The 24,409-nt window shown below is 32.7% G+C and overlaps 1 protein-coding gene across 1 annotated transcript in view; it reads right to left on the reverse strand.

Annotated features, from left to right (window-relative positions):
• Positions 1-1,011: 1,011 nt before the first annotated feature.
• The window catches only part of LOC111619628, a 69,919-nt gene continuing 46,521 nt past the window's right edge, over positions 1,012-24,409 (reverse strand). The window contains exons 3-4 of the mRNA XM_023361399.1: positions 9,064-9,235; positions 1,012-3,236 (exon numbers count right to left, since the gene is read on the reverse strand). Of these exons, the coding sequence (XP_023217167.1) occupies positions 2,193-3,236; positions 9,064-9,235 (1,216 nt within the window). The 3' untranslated portion in view covers positions 1,012-2,192. The remainder of the gene's footprint in view (positions 3,237-9,063; positions 9,236-24,409) is intronic.

The following is a 24,409-nucleotide window of genomic DNA, read 5'->3' on the forward strand; positions in this document are numbered from 1 at the left end:
ATGGGAATCTGCCGTGTAATGTCTTAATTATAAACACTAACCTCCTCTTTTTAATATCAACCGATGAACAAGGATGATTTATTGTAAAATATTTGTTTTAAAATTACATATAAATCTTTGTGGCAAATTAAATTAAATTAAATTATTCTTTTCCCACTGTTATATAAGTCAATTAACTCGTAAATATTTTCTTCCGATCGAGCTTTTTGGGTGGTATACATTATATCCTTTAGGAATCGAGGGCGTATTCGTAATTGAAACTGTAGAATTGGGGCGTAGAATTTTCTAATCCATGGTTAAGAATTAATAGATAATTCGCTACGTCTCGGTAGGAAGGTCGAAGGTATTTAAAGAGAAAAATACGGAACATGGCGTAGGAAGGAGAAAGAATTAGCGACGGATCATTAAGATAAGAGTGACGTCGAGCCACCACCGCAAACCCTCCCATCGTCCACCCCAATCTCACGCCCGCCACGGGTGGGAAAAGAAAGAAAATAACTGAAATACTTCTACAAAACCGGAAAATCGAAAGCTGTTTGGACACGCGAAACCACCATTAAGATGCGGGGAGGAAAAATTAAGCTTCTTTTAATCCCACCCAATCGACCTTCGGATTGTTGGGGAGAGGAGGAGGAACGGGAGTGATGATCCTTTATTCGCTGTCACGTTCTACCTCCCCCCTCCGCTCTCCATCCTCTTTATCGACATCGACTGGTGGAATCACCAATTGTTGTTGTTGCTATTTCCCAAGGGATATATCGACGGGGATGCTCGGTAGAAGGCAATAAATGCCACCTTGCGGCTACCAATGGAACTATCGATGTGTTTTCTACCTTTCATTTCTTAAGAACTAGATAAGTCCTGGCTATTCTTCCACAGTAAATGAAAGTCTGCCCCAGTCAACAAAGTTAGGTCAACCAAATTTCAGTGATAAGCTTAGGCTATATATAATAAGAAGTAACGGATCCGGTGATTTTTTTTTTAAATTACGGCTATTGAAAACACACAAAATTATGTTTATATTTTTTATTACAATCATTCACCGTTTTCGGTTGTTTTAGTTAAATAATACACAAGTCAAAAGCTGATATGTTGTACACATGTCAATTCAGCGCACAAAATCGCTTTTTTTTTGTTGTTTTGTTTGAGGAAATTTGAAATTCTTGCAGACAAATTGGTAAAGTCCTGTTGGTAGTAGGCCTATGAGGTCGAGGGAATAACCAAACGAATTACGACCGCACGAAATTTCACAGTTTTACACAACACCATATAGAAGATAAACAAATTTTTACCACAAAACGCGAAATGTTCGTGTTTCTTGAAAACTTTTCCGCTTATAGCGCCTTCGTCCTCTATTGATTTCGGATTTTTTTTTTTAATATATATATTCGGTGGTCTGTAAAAACTGTAGGGTTTCTCTTCTTAGATATTCTTTTTTTTCGCATATTTTCAGCCCCTTTATAAGTCTACAAAAATAGCTCCGTGTAGTTTATGAACTGTAATGTTTCTCTTTTAAAATTCCTGCTTCTGGAAATCTTGGAAGAATATAACGCGCTTTGACTGAAAAAATTTCTTATTTGTTTATTATTATTATTATTATTATTGTATTACTCTTATTAGCATATCTTTTGTAATGGTTTTTTTTTCCGTTATAAAGGGCAGGATTGCATAATATTAATGATGGGATATACATATTCTACCAACTCTTTAAAATTTCTTCTAACAACATTCATAAAATCGGTTGCATATTGATATTTTCCGTTTCGAAAAAAGATAATATATAAAGGAGAGTGCGAATCGCAAACGTGGTTCCTAATTTAAACGCAAGAAAGGACCAAAAATGACTTTTTTTTTTATTGCTATACTTCCGTCGTCATCTATTAGTGGGCCCATACTTGATTAACAAACGCTCCGAGGACGACTTAATTGAGCATTTGCCGATCTTCTTCATGTTTTGTTTTTTTTTTTTTAATTGCATGGATTAACCTAACCCATGCTATTGCGTGATGTGCAGAAATGAAGAGGTGGCGAAGGGTCAAAAGGACCGTTATCACAGCATCGACAGGTGCATCATCGTTAGTCGTCGTTAAAAAAAATTTGTACGACGACAACGATCACAACCACGAAGATTGGCAGAAAAACTAAAAAATAAACACTTGCTTCCTTTAGGGGTTATTCGAAAGTGGTCCACATCACGTACAAGTTGCGATGCGTGTTTCGAAGTCCGGTCGAATATCCCCATAAGGTTCCGGTTCTTCCGGTAGCTCCTTGTCTGTTGGCACAAGATGCTTTTGACTAGATGGTTGTTGTTGTGGTTCAGTGTCCTCTTCGTCGTCTATTGTCGAATAGATATTTTCTGCAGGAGAAAGAGGAGAAAGAGGGTTGGATCCTTGGGGTTGGAGTTTTGGGTGGAATGTACTAAATTGTGGCACAGGTCTGCGTCGGGACGGCTGAGAAGATAGCCTTGGTGACGTCAATCCCGGAACATATGGAGGGGGAGGAGGAGAATTTCTTGTATATCCACCGAGAGGAGAAACTGGGGACAGATTTGAATTGGTAGGCTGTGGATATGAATTTGGATGGTCCGAAATGTCCAAAGGATTAGTCATTTCTTCTTCTGGATGGCACATCCTAGATGGTACATTGGACGTTCTGTCAAAGTCGGGATAAGCTAAATCTGGTCCCAACATCCCTTTACTCATATAATAATTTTGTTTGGCTTGAAAGCTGTCACTCGAATGCCCATCTTTATTTCTTTCTAGAGACTGCGTGTGTTTACACGTATCGTGACCCGAATTACTTCTGTACAGACCTCTGGATCCTCTCACTGCTCCTCCGTCTTCGCTGGCACCTCCTTCTCCATCACTTGACCCCACATCCCTGCACAGATCTCCACCAGTAGATCCCCTAATACTGCTAGTTCCAGAACAAGGTCTGCTACCATCTTCTCTCGCTAAACTTAGTTCGTCTTCCGCAAAGTCATCCTCACTGTCCATAGTTCTCCCTTCGGCTTCGCTATCTTCCACGTCCGAATTATAGCTACGAATGTCTGCTCTTTCTTCGGAACCACCAGACACTTCTTCGTAGATAGGATTAAAGTGATCTTTATTCTTCTTAGATCTTCCTCGTTGTTCGGAATGATGATGATGAGTATGAGGATGATGGGGATAAAAATTTCCTTGCCTTAACGGGATCAGATGAGTAGGTCCAAAATTATCGTACTTTACTTCCAGCAACTATAAAAAAAAGAGAAAAGAAAAAGTTAGATAATTGTTAAAAGAATTTTGCAAATAGAGATATTTCTAGTTTAGGAAAATGCTGATGAAGTCAAAATTGGAGACAAACATATGGAATGAATTATCCACGCATTTCCTAAACCCGGAAGGAAGGCCCCAAGAAATTTAATCGGGCAACGAATGATAGAATTTCTGGTTAAGGACGCAATTAAGAGTTGAAAATAATTTTTTCCGACTCCATTCCTAGTCGATTATTAAAAGAGCAATTCGGCAGGACATCACTCGAAGCGTAAAAGCAATCTGAAATTAATCACTGGAATTAAATGATAAAGAAAATATAACCATCAAGTGGAAATAATTTGAGAAAATATTCCCTTTAAATTAGAACTGTGGAAATTAACTCCTTGAGCAAGTATAACACAGAACAGAAACTTCTTCAAATTCGGTTTAGGCTGAAAATAAACCATTTCCGCGTTATTGAAGTTATCGACGAAAAGTTTTTTTCGGGTTTCCTCTAAGTGAATTTAATCTGAGTGACGTCAAAGGAAAAAAAAGAAAAAAAGTGGAATAGAAAGGGAGTTGAAGAACTCGCGTGCATCGGAAAGAGCCTTATCGTCGACAAACACTCGAAGGAAAGATACTCAAACTTCTAAAGCGAGCTTGTAATAGACTCGGGACAAAACTCGGCAGGAGAAGGGCTCAGCTACGGAGTTTGTCAATTTTGTGTCGTCATAGCAACCTTACACTTTCCCCACGTGACCGATGGCACGTGAAATTGATTCTGTCCTGACAGCAGACCTCTAAGAAGGTGTGCGAACTCTACCCTCGCCAAACTAAGATACCCTTACTCTACCATACAAACAGACGGAGTCATTTTTCAAACGACAGTTGGTGAGGAAGGTTAGTAGATGGGAAGGAAAAGAGGAAGGAAAGAGAGAGAGAGAGAGAGAAAGAGAAAAAAAAATGTGATTAGATTTCCCACTCAACCGCCGACTGTCCTTTTCTAGTTGAAAGGAAGCAATATTGTTAATGGACTTCGCTTCGCTCTATTGAGAAAAAGATAGTAAAAAGATTCATCAAAAATCGAAGAATTCTTAACGATCTTTATGAAGAAGTTTCAACGGATTTAATTGCAAAATGGTATGCAATTCCGTCTGTATTAAACGTATCCAACTTCGGCCCCTCCATCTTTTCAACTATGCTAAAAGTTTTCATATTAAAAATTAAGAATTCTAATGAAGATAAAATGCCATCGCCAATGTTTTCATCAACACTAATATATTCCCAAGTCTGCAAAATGCATTAAGAAATTAGTAGACAGATATGAATTTTTTAAAAATGTTAATTCACCATTAAACATCAACTCGATGTAAAACGGAATGCAAAGAATATTAATCTAGAAACAAATGAACCCTTTTTTTTTACTACTTAAAATATCTTATTAATATTATTAGTAGAGTAGAAAGAAGCTCTTTAAAATATAGGTTAGATGTTGGAAACTTTTAAAATATTCCCTCTAAAGAGAATGAATATTAAACTCGAAGGATATTTTCAGAGTAAAGTTATTTAGTTTCAATGTAAAATTATTAATTATCAACCTTTTCAAATTTTAATTACTTTAAGAAAAAAAAATTCAGAAGCAAGTTTTTATTTTTCATTGTTGGAATTTTGATTTGTAATCCTTATGGGTTTTATATCAATGTTGGTCTTTTGTGTCCTCTTATTATGAACACAATGTCCCCATATAGTTAATGGACTGTACAGACAAGCGGGGAGGGAACAAGGGAGAAAAGAAGACAGAAGACAAATTTCACACACAGTTCATCACGTGCAGTGGGTACTATAGACTGAAAATTACTGTGCCATTAGAGGAAATTATGTACCCAACACATCCATTAACAATGGAGCTGTACGGCTTTGGAATTGTCAAAATGTCCTGACGCTATAAGAGGGGTGTCCAACACTCTCAACCAAGTTGAAATACCAACACGCATGACTACCTCTTATATATGGCTACTTTACACTTTTTACAATTTAAATATATTGAAATCGCAAGTGTTAAAACATCTCTTTTATTATTATTTTTACTACAGTCTTCTCGATTTAGAAGAGATTTATCATCTAAATATGAATGGAATGCTAGTTTTTTTTTTTTTAGAGCGGATTCCTTTTTTTTCTAAAGGATAAGTATCCAGTTTGAGAGAGGAAAGAAGAATAAATATATAAATAAATCATTTAAGACCTAACGTAATTCAAGTTTCAACAAGAGTCGCGCTTCCAATTCTGTCAGTTTTACAGCTGCTTACGATTATTTTCTACTTTATGGAAAAAAAATAATAAAAGTAACAGAAGCTAGCGGTTAACTGCATTATTATTATGACTTAATTGAAAGCACATGGTAAGTTCACATTACAGGCTATCAAAGGTATTTATGTATTCTGAGAAGATATCATCGCCAAATTTAATTATTGTTAACAATTTACTACGAATATGTCATTCTCTGCACTTGATAATTTGACTCAAAAGTCAAATTTTTATATTCTATAATTTAAAATAGCGAAATAATATTATTCTATTTTCCATTAAACAAAATTGTCTGATATATTATTCGTATTCGACTGACGGTACGATAATTTTCTCACTGTAGTTTAGAATTTTAATGAACTCTTAAAGTGTTTTAAAACTTATGGATTAAATATTTTATTTTAGAATTTTTATGTGATTAAAATTAATATTATTTTTACTAACAAACATTAAAATCTTTACGTTTTTATTCGCTAAAAGAGGGAGAGAAAATTAGTATAAAGGACACGTTGTATTTCTTGGCTCCAGTTACATTCTCTGCCTTCACTTATATGAAATTCAACTTATGCAAAATGATATCTTTACTAATAAATTTTGCACTAAAACTTCTTTCCCCCATATTTTCCAGTGATAAAATTTTATTAGTAACAGCTCAAAGATTGAAATCATTTTAAAAATATATGATACTTAAAGATATTAAAACGATCACACAAGCAATTTTTGCAACTTTGCCAATATGAATAATGAAAAAAGAAAAATCTATATTACCTATAAATCTGCTTGAAATGTCATAACGAGAGTTTATAGTCTAAGCAGAAAGCTGGACCATAGAAAACCTTAAGAGTTTGTCTTTTATAATAAAAGAAAATCTGTTCTTTCAATAAAGGAAAAAAAGGTCAGTTTTAATCTACCATTTAATGTTGAAAACTAACATTTCATCCCTTCTATATTGTTTTAGAGATGAAACCAATTCCAATTTTTTTTTTATCTTCTTCAATATAATACACATCAATACACATCAGAAAAATGATCATCCTGTAGATATTTTCCTCTTCATTTTTAACAGATTTACATATTTTTAAATTAATTTAATTCATTATAATTATCATATTTAAATTCTCAGAAGAGTAAGAGAAAGAGATGAAAAATCCGAATTACTCGAAGAAGAAAAAAGTAAAATAATTAGAACAACTGTAATTCTGATTTACATAATAAATAGAATCTACTTAAAATATTCTTCAACGATTTATAAATTAGTAGTAATTATTTAAATTAAAATAATTGTTAGATAAGAAAAGATATAATTAAAAAAACAAAAAAGGCTTCAATTTTTATTGCAATTATAGATAATCCTTGTGTAAATTTTCTTTTGTATAGTCGAGGTAAAGAAACAAATGGAAATGTTCCTCATGAAAATGTATGGGCGAGTTTTATTATTATTATTTAAATAGGCGCATGTTATCTAATAGGCGTAATGAATAAATAATCTAAAAAGTAATTGTACGAATTATAAATACGGCAAAAGCGGCTTTTAATATATTTCAAAGGTAGTATCGAGATAGGATAAGTTTAACGTTTTCTTCCTCATCAATCCTTCTTTAAACATATCGCGGTCTCAACATAGCTATTTACAATCTGTAAAAAACACAACAAGGAAGAAGCTGCGAGTGTAGTTCACCTTTTACTCTATCTCTTAACCACCTGGCTAGCGGCAAAAGTTGTAAAACTTATCACAACTCTATGCCAGTAACATCTAGGGAGCTATAAAGTGAGAATTCGTAATGTCGGGGGTGAGACTTTTCTACTTAACAATGCAACCCAATTCTAATCTCGCAACGTTTTCACCCACAGGTGATGACGTCATATAGTGTGTATAATCTGTAGTTGCAACTTTAAAGGAAAAGATAATCTGCAAATGGACGTTGTGTTGGTAGCTTAGCAGTAGGGAAGAACTCGTAAAAAGAACCCATAAAAGAAACCCTTCGTTAATACGCCGAAAGAGCAGTAATATAACGAATTTTGTATCCTGTATCAATAGCGTGGGAAAACTTATATTGTAGCTACTAGAAAGCATATTATAATTATAATTATTTTTTTTTTTACGTGTATAAAGAGATAATTATAGGTTTAAAATAATGCAACTCTATGCGAAAATTTTCGAGTGTGTAAACTCGGTGAAATTCTATAATTTCTTCTTCACGAAATGGCAGTTAACCCGTACACAAAACTACTATTTCCATTTAATTATATACATAGACAATAGTCAAACAAGGCAAAAGAATTTTAAAAAAAAAAATTATATATGTAGGGTAATCCCCGCATTCAATTTTCTTCGAAGGGAAATCCCCCCAGAGTCATCAAACCTTTTAATTTTTAATTACGTAAACGGTCTAATAGCGCAATACAGATTAAATATTTCAAAACTTATTATATAAATAAAATTTATATTGTATTATAATCCATATTTCTTTTACTCTTTACCAAATAATTCATTTTGATTTATAATCTGCTGTCAATTAACGAAAATGATATTAAATTTTCTTAATTGAATAAATTATCTTAATAATATTTTTCTAATTCATTAAGTTTTCTTCTTTGTTACCAATAAATTTAATTTACTAAAAGTTCTTACGATGTAATTTTATACAGTAGATAAGTTTCTTATAGTAGAAAGCTTAAGACAAACATACTTAAATCAACACACAATTAAATCTTCTTGTTTATAATTATCTTTAAAACTTTAGAAAGTTAGTCTAATATTTAATTCACAAATACGTGTTATTGTTTATATTATATTCTAAGATTAAAGAACAGTGTTTAAGACTCAAACATGCCATTCATCTACCTTTATACAGTGGACCTCCCCCATAATTCCGTTTTATATGAATTCCATGTTGTACGAGTCACTTAGATTTTACAAATATGTGTGCCGGGCTGTGAACGGCTCACGTATATGTGAAATCTAATTGACTCGTACAACATGGAATTCATATAAAACGGAATTATCAACAGTGTTATAGAGGGATCGACTGTATTACGTATATAGGCCTATATGATCACATATCAACCATGAAAAATACTACTCTCCTTTATTAGTGTTATATTAAATTAAAATAGTTATTTCTTAGCTATATAAACTACTTCTTTTCTCTAAGCATGTTTAAATAATCTGCATATTTCCTATAATAATCTAAGTAATAACAGCTGCTCATAATGTAAGATTAGAGCGTGGAATTACTAGAAAAGTATAAAATGAGAAAATCTCACGTTATTTTAGTTATATAAAATGTGATTTACATTGAAAATTCAAGGCCATATTAAGTCTCCATATTGGTAACTTTCATTGTTATTAAAAATAATAAGGTTGAGAGCGCTCCAAAATGAAGTCAAGAAAGAAGAAGAAGAAAAAAAAAGCATCAATTAAACCGAGAGAAAATCGTGACGCGTAATACGTTAGTAGAGAAGTTCGAAAGAAAGGGGAAAGTTATTATAATAGCTATAATTAAATTATTTTCCGACTCACCTCTATTGGAGTTAGTGTTTGAGAGTCTGGTACTGTGTGATGAGGTGGTAGTCGTGTAGGATGGTGGTTGATCAGTACATCGTCGTACGTGACCCCGTTTGATCCTGCCAGGTCACATCGTCCTTGGTGGTCATCCTTGCATGGCAAGAAATTCTGGACTTTCTTCTTGTGTCTGGAATAATGAACGACTGATTAGAACTCATTATAAAGTATCTCGATGAGCATATTAAGTAGAACACGCTTTCTACGAAAAATGATTTTCCTTAAATAACGCTCCAATTGTTTCCAATTAAGATCCTGCCCACTCTCTCTCTCTCTATCTTTCTTTCTTTTTGAGGTAAAATTTAGGGAAATATAATGAGACCAGTGCTTAAAAATGAATATATTTTTTATCCAAATTTCTTCCTGTATTTTAATTTCAATCAATTTTAATAAACGAATCATCAATTGAAATAGAAAGTAAACGAATTCGATTTGTTAATTTTACCTGTAACAAATGACGATTCAATTATTCAAGGCGTGAATAAACTTGATAAAGAAATGAATAATTTTTCACGTATTACTCATTTATTTACTAAAATAATTCCGAGAAATATTTCACATAATTGAAACGTTTTCTATTCATTACAGCTGTAACAAATATGATAATCTGTTCAATACGTGTTAAATGAAAAGAATAAGTTCATCGAGCTTTGAAAAAAAAAATTACATATATTAACAATAAGAAAAATCGTTTCTCGCCAATAATCGAACAATGATTATTAAGTAGAAAAAGCTTCAAACGATCTCCCCCTTCGTAATAATCTCTTGTATATTATTAAAAGCGAGCCAATCAAGTAAAAATGCTGGTCAAAAGATGAGTCAACCTTGGTAAAAAGGGAGGACCCAATCAACGTTTCCCATTCAACAGAAAGCCAACAAAGAAGGGGGGCGAAATGATAAAACTACACGCAAATCTACCATTGTGCCATTCATAAATATTCCATGACCGATTCGGAATATACGTTTAGATATTTATTTCCAATGTAACAAGAAGAGAGCCGACTCGAAATAGCGTGAGAAGCGAAATATATATATATATTGTATATATGACTATATAAGAGGGTTTCATTAAACACAAATAGGGAAAAACGAAGGCAGAACCATTCATAAAATTTGGCTCCCTTCAGTCGAGAAGTCGACCGTTTGTCAATGGTTTCAATCACGCAATTTTCGTGACAACTTCTGAAAGTCTATTTATAACAAAGAATAAAAAAAGATTTGTTCCGTGGTAATTTATTAAAGAACATTCGGATTTCTGTGTAAATAAAACGTGTTGACCACTAACAATTATTATTATTGAATTATAAAACTCTAAGCATTGGATAAAATTACCCGGTGACTAATGGGATGAGTCGTTTTCCTACTATTATGTTCGGATACAATAAATGATCAAGACGGTAAATATTAACGACTTAGTCGTGTTTGGGTGTGACCCTTCGGCGCGAACACCTAGCAAAATTAATGATCTGGATGTGTATATATACCGGTCCACTCCACACTCTAACTTTCTACTGTTTATGCTGTTGTAGTAACAAATTATTTTCCTCAAACATTGTTTATTCGTACTGATGTAGTAGATACCTCATAAAACAACACAGAGTAATACAGTAGAAACATCAATCTCAATCTAGTAGTCATAGAGACCAAATTGCAAACAAATTTTTGTAGAAAATTAAAGTTGTCATCGTATTTAATTCAATTGCTCGATAGATATTAATTAATTAAACAATTATTTAAAATATAATTGCTAAGTTTTGTTGCAAAACGAAAAGAAAAAAAATAATAATAAATCCCATTAAAAACAATAAATTATACTTAGGGTTGGATGTCCAATTTGTAAAACTAAGACGAGAGAGAGAGAGGGAAGAGGATAAAAGTATATATTTATAACTAGTGCGAAAAAGCTGTAGGTAAATGTATTATATATCAACATGTTTATTAGTAAATTGGACAAGTTGACTCACGACACCTGAAAAATTAGCCAATTAACAGAAAATGCAGAGGAGTAGTTACATTATCGCACTCAGAAATGCTTTCGATAAATGACTTTTGCTTTAGCAAACTGGGAAGACGTGATGTTTTAGCCGTAGCTTCCCTCATTTCTTTTTAGATAGTACTCCTTTAATTTTATTTTCTGAATATCGAAACATCGTAAGAATCTTGTCGTTTTAATTTCATTTACTTCCCTCTCCATGGTTTTTCTGACATAAGCTGTTTTCTATCCGAATGAACTTTGAGAAAAATCTATCTATAATAGCATAAGTTAGTGGAAACACGATAAAGTTTAATTTGGATAAAGTTTAATATTGATTAGATTAAGTTTATCGGATATAAAAATATCATACATTTCTTAAATTTCATTCTAGATAGTTTACCAGTTATACCATACACTAAAACTCACATATACCCGTATACAACAACGCGAATATATACATAGAAAAAGAATATTTGCTATCATCTCCGAATATAAACTTCATTTTCTTGTATAGATCAGAAAGCGAATTTAATTTTCTTCAGTCACATACTCTGCAAGAGTAATCTAGTTGGGAAAAGGAGCAGGGAAGAATCTTCTCTCTGCCCTACAGATGTGTATATCCTTCAGGATATCAGTCTACTACGGGGGTTTATTAGATTTACAGATATGCAAATACCTTTTTTTCGAATGACAGAAAAGCGTACCCGAAAGCCAAACTGAAAAGGGAGCATGCTCTGTAAATGAATGCATTTCAAATTTCGTACGTTTTCTGGTGATGGGATGCAGGTTGGCGACAGTCTGCACAAGCTACCTTTATATCGATTTTTCGACGGAACTAAAAGTAGCACCTTATTTCCATACTATTGATGTCGCATGGGGAGTAGACTAATTTCTTCCTTAATAAAAAAAAAAAAAGAAGAAGAAGATAAGAATCATCCTTCTAAAGCAATAACATGTTAATAACCCACTTTCGTCTTCATTCGCTGGAATATTTACTGAGACAACGATATAAAAACCTTTTTCTAATTTGCAATATATACTCCTATCCTCTATTAAAATATCGCATTAAGTATTTTTTCCGAAGCCCCATCAGAAAAATAACAAAAAAATGAATAAAGTTACAACCTACTTCAATTTGCTTATCGTCTAGGATAGAGGAAGAATTCTTTTACTATCAGCAAAATGTCAGTTTTGACCAAATTCCCTCGAAGACATTAATGTAATTTGATAGTCAGAAATAGCGCCCGGGTGAACTACAGATATTAAGGGGTAAAAAAAAAAAATAGAAGCGATGGATAATTAAAAATCAGCAGTGCGTGACTGCCACATGCCACCCCAAGCGTAACACCATCACCGCTACTGCAACGTTGTATTCATCAGGATGCGCGTTATACAATAGGCTCTAGAACTATATCCATTTTCCTCCGTTAAAAACGACATATCGATGTTGAAGTTAATCAGAAAAGATGAGAGACTAAACCCCCAAAATTTACTTATGTAAAACAATGAAAAAAAAAAACCAAAGCTTTCTCTATGCATTTAAACATTTCCGTTTAATTCCGGCTATCATGTTAAACAAATAGATTTATCATCACCATCTAGATATAGAGGATGTACAGACAAATCATATCTGTCGGGTCGAATTTCCTGTTTCTCTAATTGCGAACCGTATATAGGTGTATCTCCTGTACTAGAGGTTTAATGAAATAGTACATCCGGTAGCTGATGTTTTGTTTTGTCTGCTTTTTCTCAAACATGATCTTTGTTTAAAAACTATAATTATTATTACATGACTCATACTTAAAGTATTATATAAATAAAACAGATCATCATTAAGAACATTGAAAAAAAAAAAAGAAGTTCCTATGATAATAAACACTATTTAGAAGGTATTTAAAAATAATATAGATATTTATTTAGTAAAATCTAGTTTCTAAAGTTGGTCAAGGTATTAAGAAGTGACACGAGAAAGATATTTTCTTTCGCATATATATATATATATATCCCCCTCTTTTTTTTCTATCCGTTCTGATCTGAAAAACGTCTTGAGTGAAAAACTGAGCACACATAGCTTTGGTGGAGTCAATGCATCACCAATAATGGCTTAAATCAACCGGTCCACTGAGTTCGGAGGGGTGAATGGAGGGAAGTAATACTTAGTTACACTGACACCAGCGAGCGTGACTGTGGCGGATGACGGGAAATCGAAGCCACTTTTCGTTTTTATCTTCTCTACCCTTCTGCTCCATTTTTCTTTTTTTTTTTTTCTCTAAATGCCATATTTGAAGCGTTGAGAAAAACGAAAGCTTCATACATTGCCGGTGACTCCATCTTCTTTTCCACATTCTTTTGTTTAGATTCTTTACTTGGTAAATGCCATTTGATGTGATTGAGACGAAAATTATAGTTATTGCTTCTTGTACCATTTTACGTGAACAATTTTGGTTTTCCGGCTATTACAAAAAGAGTACAAAAAAAAGGATATTTCTCATATTCTTTAATAATTTTCGTTTTTTTTTTAAATTTAAACTTAGAATATGAAAAATTACCTCTGGGACACTTTCGCATCAATTAAAGCATAACATTGGCTAACGGACCAAGAATCGAGATATAAAATTCCCCAAGTACGAAAAAAGTCTATCGGAAAAAATGGTAGATAACGATGGAGGTAATCCTCTACGTTTATAGAAAATAGGGCGAGGAGGGAATTTTTATCTGTCTTTAACAGAAGTTCGAGTGACACCCCTAAAGAGGAATCTGTTCGTTACAATCAATCAACTTTTAGAAAAAGCAGATGAAGAGAGAGAGAGAGAGAGAGAGAGAACTAAGACCTACTTTCATATTAATGATCGTTTTAGTTAAATATTTTATCTGACATAACTTAATTTTTCAGATTTGTCATTAGATACGAAAATTCCCCGTGTATAACTTTGTACAGAATAACAGATAAAACTAAATAGCATTTAGAAAAGGGCATCATCATCATCATCATCATCGTTCTCTTCACCACTGACTTTTCTTATTGTAATGATGCAAAATACGTTGAAAACTTAGTTTTGGGCAAGTTAAATGAATAAGTACTACACATGCGCGTTACCCACGCCCCATCATCCGTCACACGTCATCATTCTGCAACCATTTAGCCCGCCTTCGGCTTTGCTATCTTCCCCTTTTATGTAAGAGACCGCATCGCTGCAGCTTGATGATTAATGCATCGTCGTTAGATTTTCTGCATGGTCGAACATTGTAGAAACAATCGCGCCTGATGGCATATTTCAGTTTTTCTTACGACCATCGGCTTTGGTTTTGTTTAATTTTAATTAAAACGAATTTCTCAAGGATGAAAACCAACATTTACAAGAATCAATTTTTATCCCGTGAATCTTTAAAACTAATTATATCTAAAAATTTTAACTTTTGGTTATTCATAAATATGTTTCTTCTTCTTCTTCTTATTCCTTGATTTTTTCTTTTCTTTCTATTATGTTTTTAATAAATGGTAGGTCGCTAATATGAAGTTTAAAATTCTCTTGCATACGAGTTGCTGAAACACTCGCAGGAGAGCTGTTTGCAGAGTAATTGTGCTTGATATATTAACACGTTTTATTCTAAGAAGTATCGCTGGACCGATACGAATCCCACGAGTGCTATACACACGAGAACTCGACATGAGATGCTTAATTTAAGGCTGTTAAGTATTGAAGGATGGGGTGTTATACACTAGCTCGTAAATTAATGTTTCACTCGAGAAACAATAGAGCATGTCTTGTTGGTAATTCCTTCATTGTTCTCTTGGGACTGATCGCTTCTACTTGTGGTCTTTCTTAGTACAGTACAGTTACTCGTCACGTCTGACGGTGTGAAAAGATTTGACATATTTCTACTCATTTCTCTGACACTTGTAGACTTTCTAGTAAGCTAATGTGCATTTTTGGGAAACATAATCGACATTTCTCTCTCTATTTATTCGCTTCTCGTGAAGCGTGATGGTCGGAAGGATGTCATTCGGGAAGTTTTCAGATTCTCTATACTCCTGCACATTAGTTTTCTCCCCTGTCCACCCATAACGTCGTAATGACATTATATAATCATTAAGCCATTTACTTCTGATTGTGCACAGAACCGAAAACATTCCCAGAATAACGAAATTCTACGTATAGAGTAAGCCATTCTGTCATTTTTCTAATCAAAATGAATAATTTATAGATCGTGTATAGAAAAAAATAAGTTCATGTAGACAGAAAAATTACTATTTAAAAACATTTCAAATGGAAATTACAATCAATTTATTAAAAATAATAATAGAATATTCTTGTCTATACTCTTATATGTCACTCTTGATAATCCATTGAAAAAAAATTAATAATCTTTCAAAATTTATACTAAAAAAGTAGAAAATATTAAATAAAAAAATACCTTAACGGGATAACGTCGCGATTCTAATCCAATATATCAAAACCTTGGCTTATAATTAATTATTTAGTTAAATAATTTATACCATTAAAGGATCTTAAACGTGTAAAGAGCGTTAATCAGCGAAACAAGTTAATCGCATGATTAAAATAAATCAAAATTGAAAGGCCATTCTCGCGTGAGATAGGATAGAAGGAGAGAAGAAAAAAAATTGTGATGTGGATCCCGGTTACCATGGTATCAATTCGACCCTATTGAGGCGTGCCCATAAGGCATTCGAAATTTATACATTTCGAATTTTACGATTGATTGTCACGCCTATATCGCTATAAACATAGAATTCTATGTTGAAATAAAATGATTAGTAACATCTTTAATTATTTTCTAACGTTATCATCCCATTACATTTGTTCTTGCTAAAATATGGCATTGTTACAATGGTCTTATAATACTGTTAAGCTTTTATTTATGTGTTATCTAATATATAAAAGAAATTTCCTTCGTTATTTAATCCATTTTTCAAGTATTCTTCCATCGTTAAACGACGATTAATTGTAATGTCATGGCACACAAACATCTCATCTGAAATGTATTTTACGCGTGATAATTCCATTTAAAAGTGTACAAAATCATTTTTTATAAATGTAATAATATACGGAGTAGAATTTTTCTCCAGTTATTTTTCCTATTAATACATAAAAAAGACATTTTAATAAAGAAACGAATAGCAGAAAATTCCCTAAGTGAACAAAAGGGAAAAAAAAATCTATATTACAGTAAGTTAAAGATTGGTTAAAGTAGCTTACGGATTTTCTCAGAAATATATATATTTTTAAATGTACCAGTTTAAAATCTTCATGCAAATTTCATAGAAATTGTTAAAATACTTTTTAAAAAATTCTAATACGAAAAAATCGACTAGAAATATGAAATTTTTAGCGATTTTCTTCTAAGTTTTTACATAGAAAAAGACTCTAGCTTCTATTACAGTAATGTTATAAAATATCTAAATAAAAATTAACAATATAATTTCGAACATAAACACGACAAAACGGCGGCTCTTTCAACCCTCCAATTAATTAATTTGTACTAGCAACCGTTGATATCTATATAACTCCATCTTGATCGATAACGTAAAAGTAAGAGTGAAAAAAAAAAATATCAGCAAATTTGCATTTATAACCCGAATATAAATTAGGAAATTTCCGTCTGTTCAATTATACTTTAATAACAGATGTCTTAATCACGCGATAAATGAATTATAAGTCGGGGTGGTCAACCCCCTTCTATCAAACATCACGGAAGCTTAAAGTGTGACGGATCTCTCTCTCTGTATACTGCTCGAATTAAAGGTAATGTTCGATACAGAATGGAAGGGGGAGGAGGAAAAAAAAACAAAAATGGTGGGTTTCCCAGACGACTATTTCCAATAATTGTCTTAACCAAGGTCAAAAGTGCGAGTTTGCGTTTGGCATCGGAAAATTGAGTCGTCGTTTTTCGTACAGGAGACGACAGAAGCGTGTCAGCGGATACTGTAGGATTTTCTCTCATAACACGCGATCTAACAACTCTGTAATTTCGATAATGGTACCGAAATTTGCTGAAATATTTAAGTTAACTCGGCACCTTACTCTTTCTTCCATTCTATCATAAACATTCTATACACCTCCCGTAGAGAAGATTATTATCCAGAAGAGTTTTTCATTCGTCCCACTCAATCACAGTTAAGTTAGATGGACGTGTTCGGGGTGATATTATTATTAAAAACAAAAAATTAATTAATTAATTGTTTTAAAACGTATAAAGTATTAGTCGAATTATTTTTTTAACCGTTTAAATAAGCCAAAATCGAGAAATCATATATGAAAATGTAATCGTTTTATTACACAATATGGGAAAAAATATAGAGGATATTCAATATAATTCAATTTTATACTATTAGAGGGCGCCACGAACGGTAAGAAGTCTACGTATTTTTTTAGTAATTAAAATATATTTATCGTATTAAATAAAGTTTTATAATTATATTTAAAATAATTATTTTGTTAGAGTTTTAACGGGTATAAAATTTCCTACGTTATATTTTACATTAAACAATTATTGTAAAGGTATGGATTTTTCAGGCGAGTAAAAAAATATCGGTGACGAAACATGCAACATCCTTTGACAACCAAGAGAAAGGACCCAAAGTCTAAACAATCGATGATATACAGATGTTTTCTTCGGTAGTTTTGATCTCTGCTGGCAACTACAGAGTTCCCAGCGGCAGAAAGTACTACAACACAGATGGATAGATTTTGTAACTGTCTGTCCAACTAGAAACTCCTTTGAAATAGTCGCTCTTGTATGAATAATAGAAAGGGATTTTTCTACTCCGCCTATGAAATAGAAGGTGAAATTTAAAATTCCGAAAAAAAAAAATGTAGAAATAAAATCGATCAAACGGTCGTAGAGAGAAAGAGAGATTTCGAAATCACGTCGTTACAACCAGTGCTTTCTCAGGAGCACCTCCATATCTCTCAACATAGGGGAGACGAACAAACGGGTTTAAAACACCGATTCGTTTAAACTTTACTTAATTAATTACACGTATACGGCAATTATAAGCAAGTAATCCTATCGCCGAAGTTATGAATTTACAATCCTTTTCTTACCGTCTGGGTGTTCGATACACGTTACGTTAGATAAGATAGATTGAATGGAAGGGCAAGTAATGTTTAAAAGGAGGTTGTGATCAAATACTCCCTACTGAGATCTCAGCGTCGAGTCCTTATGTGTTCGGATACCCACCGTGCAGTCCATTTAGTTTTAAAGCGGCACACACCCTAAAGATATAGAAACAACACCTGACAAGATTTTAGATGTCTTCATTTTTTTCCCCCTTGTTTTCGCGTGGAGGAAAAGATCTCGTTAAGATTCTATGAATCTTAATGTTACGTATGTAAATTTATGCAATTTTCTAGATTGTGAAATTCGTATATTATTAAACTTTTCTATATATATATATTGCGGTTGAACTAGAAACGTGATTTTCACTATATTAATATTATAATAAACCTGAAATTTTCGCATTTATAATAATGAATAATAATTGATTTGTTTATTGAAATATTGTGTAATCAAGTAAAAAATTCAATTGTGTAAGAAGAATGTAGTAAAACTGAAATTTTTATGCTTATGAGAATAATTGCAAATGAAATAAATAATAATAATTTTCATTTTCATGAAGTTGTTACATAGTAAAGGGCTGACATAATAATAATAATATTCTTCGGAATATATTTATAGTTTGGTGCAATTTTTATGGGATGGAATTCGATTTGCAAGTTAAGGGCGTATGTAGTTTGCGAGTGCTACGTTATTCCGGGAGAGTGGAGTTTGCCGGAAGCATCTTATTCCTTAGAGAACGGGAGACAAACGAGGGAACGCATTAAAACTTTGCGAGTTTTAATGGGTCGTGATGTACACCTCATTATGTTCGTCCTTCGTCAAGTTGTATTAATGATCAACGCCTTTAGGCGAGTGTCGCAGAAGGCATTTTCGTATATTCCCCCTTACAGAGGGAGAGAGACGAAGAAGTCGGGTTATAGTACGAAAAATATGAAAAAGAACCGGTGTCTTGTACCGGTCCAACTAGCACTTGTCTCCAATTATAGTTACTTTCGGTCCGTCTTCCCCCTTCCTTATCGAATGATTTATGTTCTATTCATTATAACGTCCCTAAACTCCGCCCTCAAAAATAGTTTAGGGGTAAAAATGGAAATGGGCGTGAAAAAATTTGGAGAGAGAGAGAGAAGTGGAAAGGTAGCTTAATGAAGCTAAGCCAGTTCCTTCGGAGAAAAGCAAGGAAAGAAATAAAAAAAGATGAATGATAATTAGTTAGGTGTCAATCTCAGAAAGTTAACCTAAATATTATAAAGTTGCAGCATCTAAAGGTTTAGATGTTGCCTAATCAGATGAAAGAATATAAATTTATTGGGAGGAGATTTAAACATTATACGTATTAGATCGAATAGAAATTTCGATCATAACAATTTAATAAAATCAATTAAAATTTACAAAGGCGTAACGCATTTATAAGAAAAGAATAGAAAAAAAAAAGCCATGTTATAAAGTCGTCTACGGTAATAAAGCAAGCGAAAATATCATTTTGTGACACACAATATTAAAGTTTTCCTCGGATGAAAAGTTTGTGGAAACGGCTTTTAGTTGAAACCATTTGGAAGGCCAAAAAAAAATCCATCTCAGGTAGGAAATCACCTGTAGATAGGTTTAAGTTAAATGATTTTTCCAACCTGTTGAATTTATTTACATAATATTTAAAGTTTGGTAAAAACATACTGATGCATATATTAAATCGTTGCGCAGAATACAGCTGGGAAGAGTAGGATGGAGAGCCATTCAACAGCGATTATAGCACCCTTATGAAATTCAGAGCGGGCATCTGGCGTCAATGTATGCAGACCGAGAACCCATTACGTAATGATGGACGCCTAACTGGCAAAACTTTTTCTCTTTCAGGATAGTCTCTACCCGTATAGAGCTCCTTTAATGACGTCATTTCCAGCTAGGACCCGTAAGCCTCATTTTCCTTGGCTGCTTTTCGATTTACGTTCGCCTCATAAACTATTGTGCGACTTCTGGCTTCTCTTCTTCGTATCCCCCTCTTCTTCCAAGCATCTTTAAGACACTCTCTCTATACATATATATATAATATATTTTTTATTCACTACTTTCTTACAAAACAAAATAAAAATAAAAAACGACAGTAATAATAAGAAGAGAAAATATCAGATTAATTTTTAAAAGTTTTAATTATTAAGTAGACAAAGTATATCGAAAGATGGGGTCCTTAATTAAACTGTCAATGACTAATTAGCCTGGAAACATGACACATTGTCATAAATTATCGTTTAGTACCGGGGCCTAAATTTTGTCTTTAGTTATGAAGAAAGCAAGGGTGGCAAAATTCTCGAAATTAAACTGGTCTGTCACTCCATCTGACACAACCAGATGGCATCTAGTCAAACTTACGGTTAATGAAGTGTCGTGTTTTCATGACATTTCTTAAAATTCCTTAGACATTTGAAATACGTATTGACAACTTTTGTTTTCTTCTCTATATGGTTACATTAATTAATAATTTTTAAAATATTTCCATCAAATACAATGAAATTTTCAAATGGATTAAGTAAGAGAAGATTCGATAAGTTAATTATCTATTTTTGACTAAATTCTAGAATCTCTTTTGATCGAAAACAGGTGCTGCAATACCAGAGAGATTTGAAAGTCGAAATACTTTTTACTCGGGGAAGGAAGAAGAAAAAAAGAAAACTAATTTGCACTGTAAATGTTTTGAGTAATGCCCAATTCAATTTTCTTCTTAAAAAAATAAAAATTTTAAATACAAGTATCCAAGAAGAAACATTCCCATGCATTTATCTGTGAAGTTAGATGTATTTTAAACATTATTTCGTTTTAAACACTTCCTCTTGTAAATAGAAATCATGTGGATAAGAGTATTAGATTTTTATTTTTTAATACTTTTTCTCTCTGTGTGTACAGTACATTTAAATTCAACCGAAAATAATTTTAAAAAATAATCAAATAACGTGTTGAGAATATTAAATAGAAATACACTCTCACTGAATACGCGATTGTTTTAAATAATGTAATAAATAATAAATGTAATAACGTAAAGAGGTGAAAGAAGAACTAAAAAAAGAAAATTTCTTTAGAATATGCTGTCTTATGTAATATAATTGAACTAAGTAACAAAACAACAAAATAATGTTAACGAAGATTGTTGATTGAAGATATAGGCTAATTACTTTAATGATGATTGATTAGGAAAGTAGTTTTATTTTTTTAAAGATAATTAATTTGAGGAATTATGATTGGCGGAAATATATGCTTATTCTTACTTCCTTTTCTATTATAAAAATCGTATATTGTATCAATGTACTATTTTATCTTTTGTATTACCAGTCGACCCCCCTATAAAAGTGTTGATTATTCCGTTTTATATGAATTCCATGTTGTACGAGTCACTTAGATTTTACAAATACGTGAGCCGTTCACAACCCGGTACACGTATTTGTAAAATCTAAGTGACTCGTACAACATGGAATTCATATAAAACGGAATAATCAACAGTGTTATAGGGGGTCGACTTGTAATTGTGATTCATCTTACATAGAAGAAATTTGTAATTTATGAAGTGTTAGCGAAGCCATTTTGAAAAAAAAAAAACTTTCGATCAATAGAGAGGAATTTTTTTTTGTAATTTCAAAAAGTGAAAAATTTAACGTGAACTAGTTGTGAATTTCTTCTGCTTTTAGCTGAAGGTAAGCCACTTTTGCACAATAAAGAGCTTTCATCCTACTGAAAACAAGTTACTTAAAAACGAGAAATACTCTTCCAAACCAAAATAAAGAAAAGAAATAAAAAAAATAAAAAAAATATCTTTCATTTCTGTGAGTCGTTTGCACTTATTTCGACGTAACGTAAGTGCTATACACGTAAGAAATTAAAAAAAAAGAAAAGAAATATTATATTAGATATATATTGAATTTATACAATACTGGACCAAAGAATACAAGCTGACTTTCCCAAATAACAGAATGTCGTCTTCAATCCCATTTGATTCGAAAAATACAAATAGAATAAAACCATTCGTATCTACATTTATATTAAATTTATCTGCTTTAACTTTACGTTATGGCAATGCATATTGGTGTACTTTGCTAGTAGAAATACATTTATCCCCCAACTCCCTTTCTGAAAAATCTTGCATTATGAATGGTAAGAATAGAAAACAAACGACTTTACGCGATTTTTAAAAAAATGTTTATTTATTTTTGTTGTTTTAAATCAATAAGTTTAATTTTTAAAATTAACGTTATTAAATTCTCTTTTTTTCCCCTCTCTCTTTGAAAAAATCTGTAATAAAGTAATACTTTATAGAAAAAGAATCGAATGCCATCGGTCAATGCACCTAACCTGATCATCCGCATTTCTTTATATCCGAAGAGACGATAGCCTCGGGTGCACCAACCACCTCCCTAACAAAATATGTATCTGTGCAGTTCGAAAATTGCCACTTGTCCCTACTTTCTTCCATTATCCTAACTATTTTTTATGGCTACATGGAGAAGAGCCAGAAGGCACACGTGCCGAATATTCATTACTACAGCATCTAGATGAGGAGATAACAGGGAAAAAAACTTCCGAACTCGACAGTTTCCTCCCCCCACTACTAATAAAAACAATAGAGATGGAAATGAAGAGAGAGAGGGGGAGAGAAACATTTGACCCGAAGAAGTTGTAAAAAATTTTCGCTTACTCACAAAACTATAGTAAATGAAAGAGAGTACGCAATATTTTCGATGGTCCCCGAGGGTTGAATACCTGAAACTTCGATGGCCGTGCTTCTACAACTTCATTACACCGACAAACGTAGATCTGTTGCCACGGAAACGCCACATATATCAGGATAACTGCTTAGACAACGCGAGAAGGGAGGGTTGAGTTGACACGAAGAGGGGCGAAGAATCTACGGTTTATCGTAATGGAGTTGAGGAATTTCGTTTTTTTTTCCTCCCCCCTTCTTTCGCATTCTCAAATCGGATGCAAAGCCGTCTCGGGTCTCCGGGATATAACTGATCGCTTCTGGCAGGATTGGCCCTAGGAATGAATAGGAAAGACGACATAGAAGAGATGCGGTTGGGCCTACAAAGTTGAAATCCTCTTTGCAAGTACCATCGATTCTGCCGGAGTGTTAGAGATGATGAAAGGAAATGACGAGTACTGGAAAGATTGTCAGTTCTGCTTTCTAGAAATTTGTTGAAATAGGTATACCTAAGAGAATATACCCCTTTAAGAAACATGTAAAATACTGAAATGAAACTTCTCGTTATTTTTGTAAATCAAAATCAATTTGAACGTAATAAAAAAAACATAATAATCTACCGCAAATAGTCTAATAGACACTTGAAAAATATCAAAAAAAGTTGTAACATAATCAGCAAAATATTTGAAGTTGTATTAACAACATCAAACAAATGTTTGTTTATTCTATATTTTATTGGTTTTATATACCTTATAAATTAGAATTATTACACTCGTGATATAAGGAAAATCAATATAATAACAATAGACTAATAATTAAAAAACCATGCTTATGTTAGAAAATAAACAGAATCCAATGTAATGCATCTAAGCTAATCAAATGTAGTTGTTGAAATGTTATAAGCCTATTATTTATAGCAATGGATAAGTTTATAAGAAAAAAATAATAATAAAAAGATATTTGTTAAATTGGACTAAGCTCATTTGCATCGTCAGTGATGCTTACAGGCAAAACTAAATTAGACAAAGTCGAGTTATGTTTACTTTTTAACTCGATTTGAAAATTTAATGGAGTCTCGTAGACTAACAAAACACGGAATTGCGAAAATTTAATCATTAAAACACGTGGGATTGTTAGAAGTTGCACATGGACGGACAGAAAGGATAATTAATCCGATTGGGGATTAACAAAATACGCTTTTAGCGTGAATAAACTTCGTACACGTCATGTTTACTATACATATATATACGCACATATAATACTATCTTCATCGAATCATAATCGGTAATTGTTTGGCTTCGGACTAGAGGTGTGATGCTGAAACAACAGCTGAACGTGTCTACTTGCTTCTAATAAAAAAAAATCAAGCACAGTAAATAGAAAATGCTGATCATAATGAGATATGACATCTTATGCTCAATCTGACAATCTGTTAGAACAGTGGTTCTCAACCTTTTTTTGTCAATGTACCCTATTAGTCCATCAGTTGTTTCTCAAGTACCCCTTATATTTTTGTATGTAAATTTTATAATTACTGCGTTAGATGTATACAGCCCTTATAACTG

The sequence above is a fragment of the Centruroides sculpturatus genome, unplaced genomic scaffold, assembly GCF_000671375.1.
Source record: "Centruroides sculpturatus isolate CEXI.00-Female unplaced genomic scaffold, Cexi_2.0 scaffold260, whole genome shotgun sequence".
Taxonomy (NCBI): Eukaryota; Metazoa; Arthropoda; class Arachnida; order Scorpiones; family Buthidae; genus Centruroides; species Centruroides sculpturatus.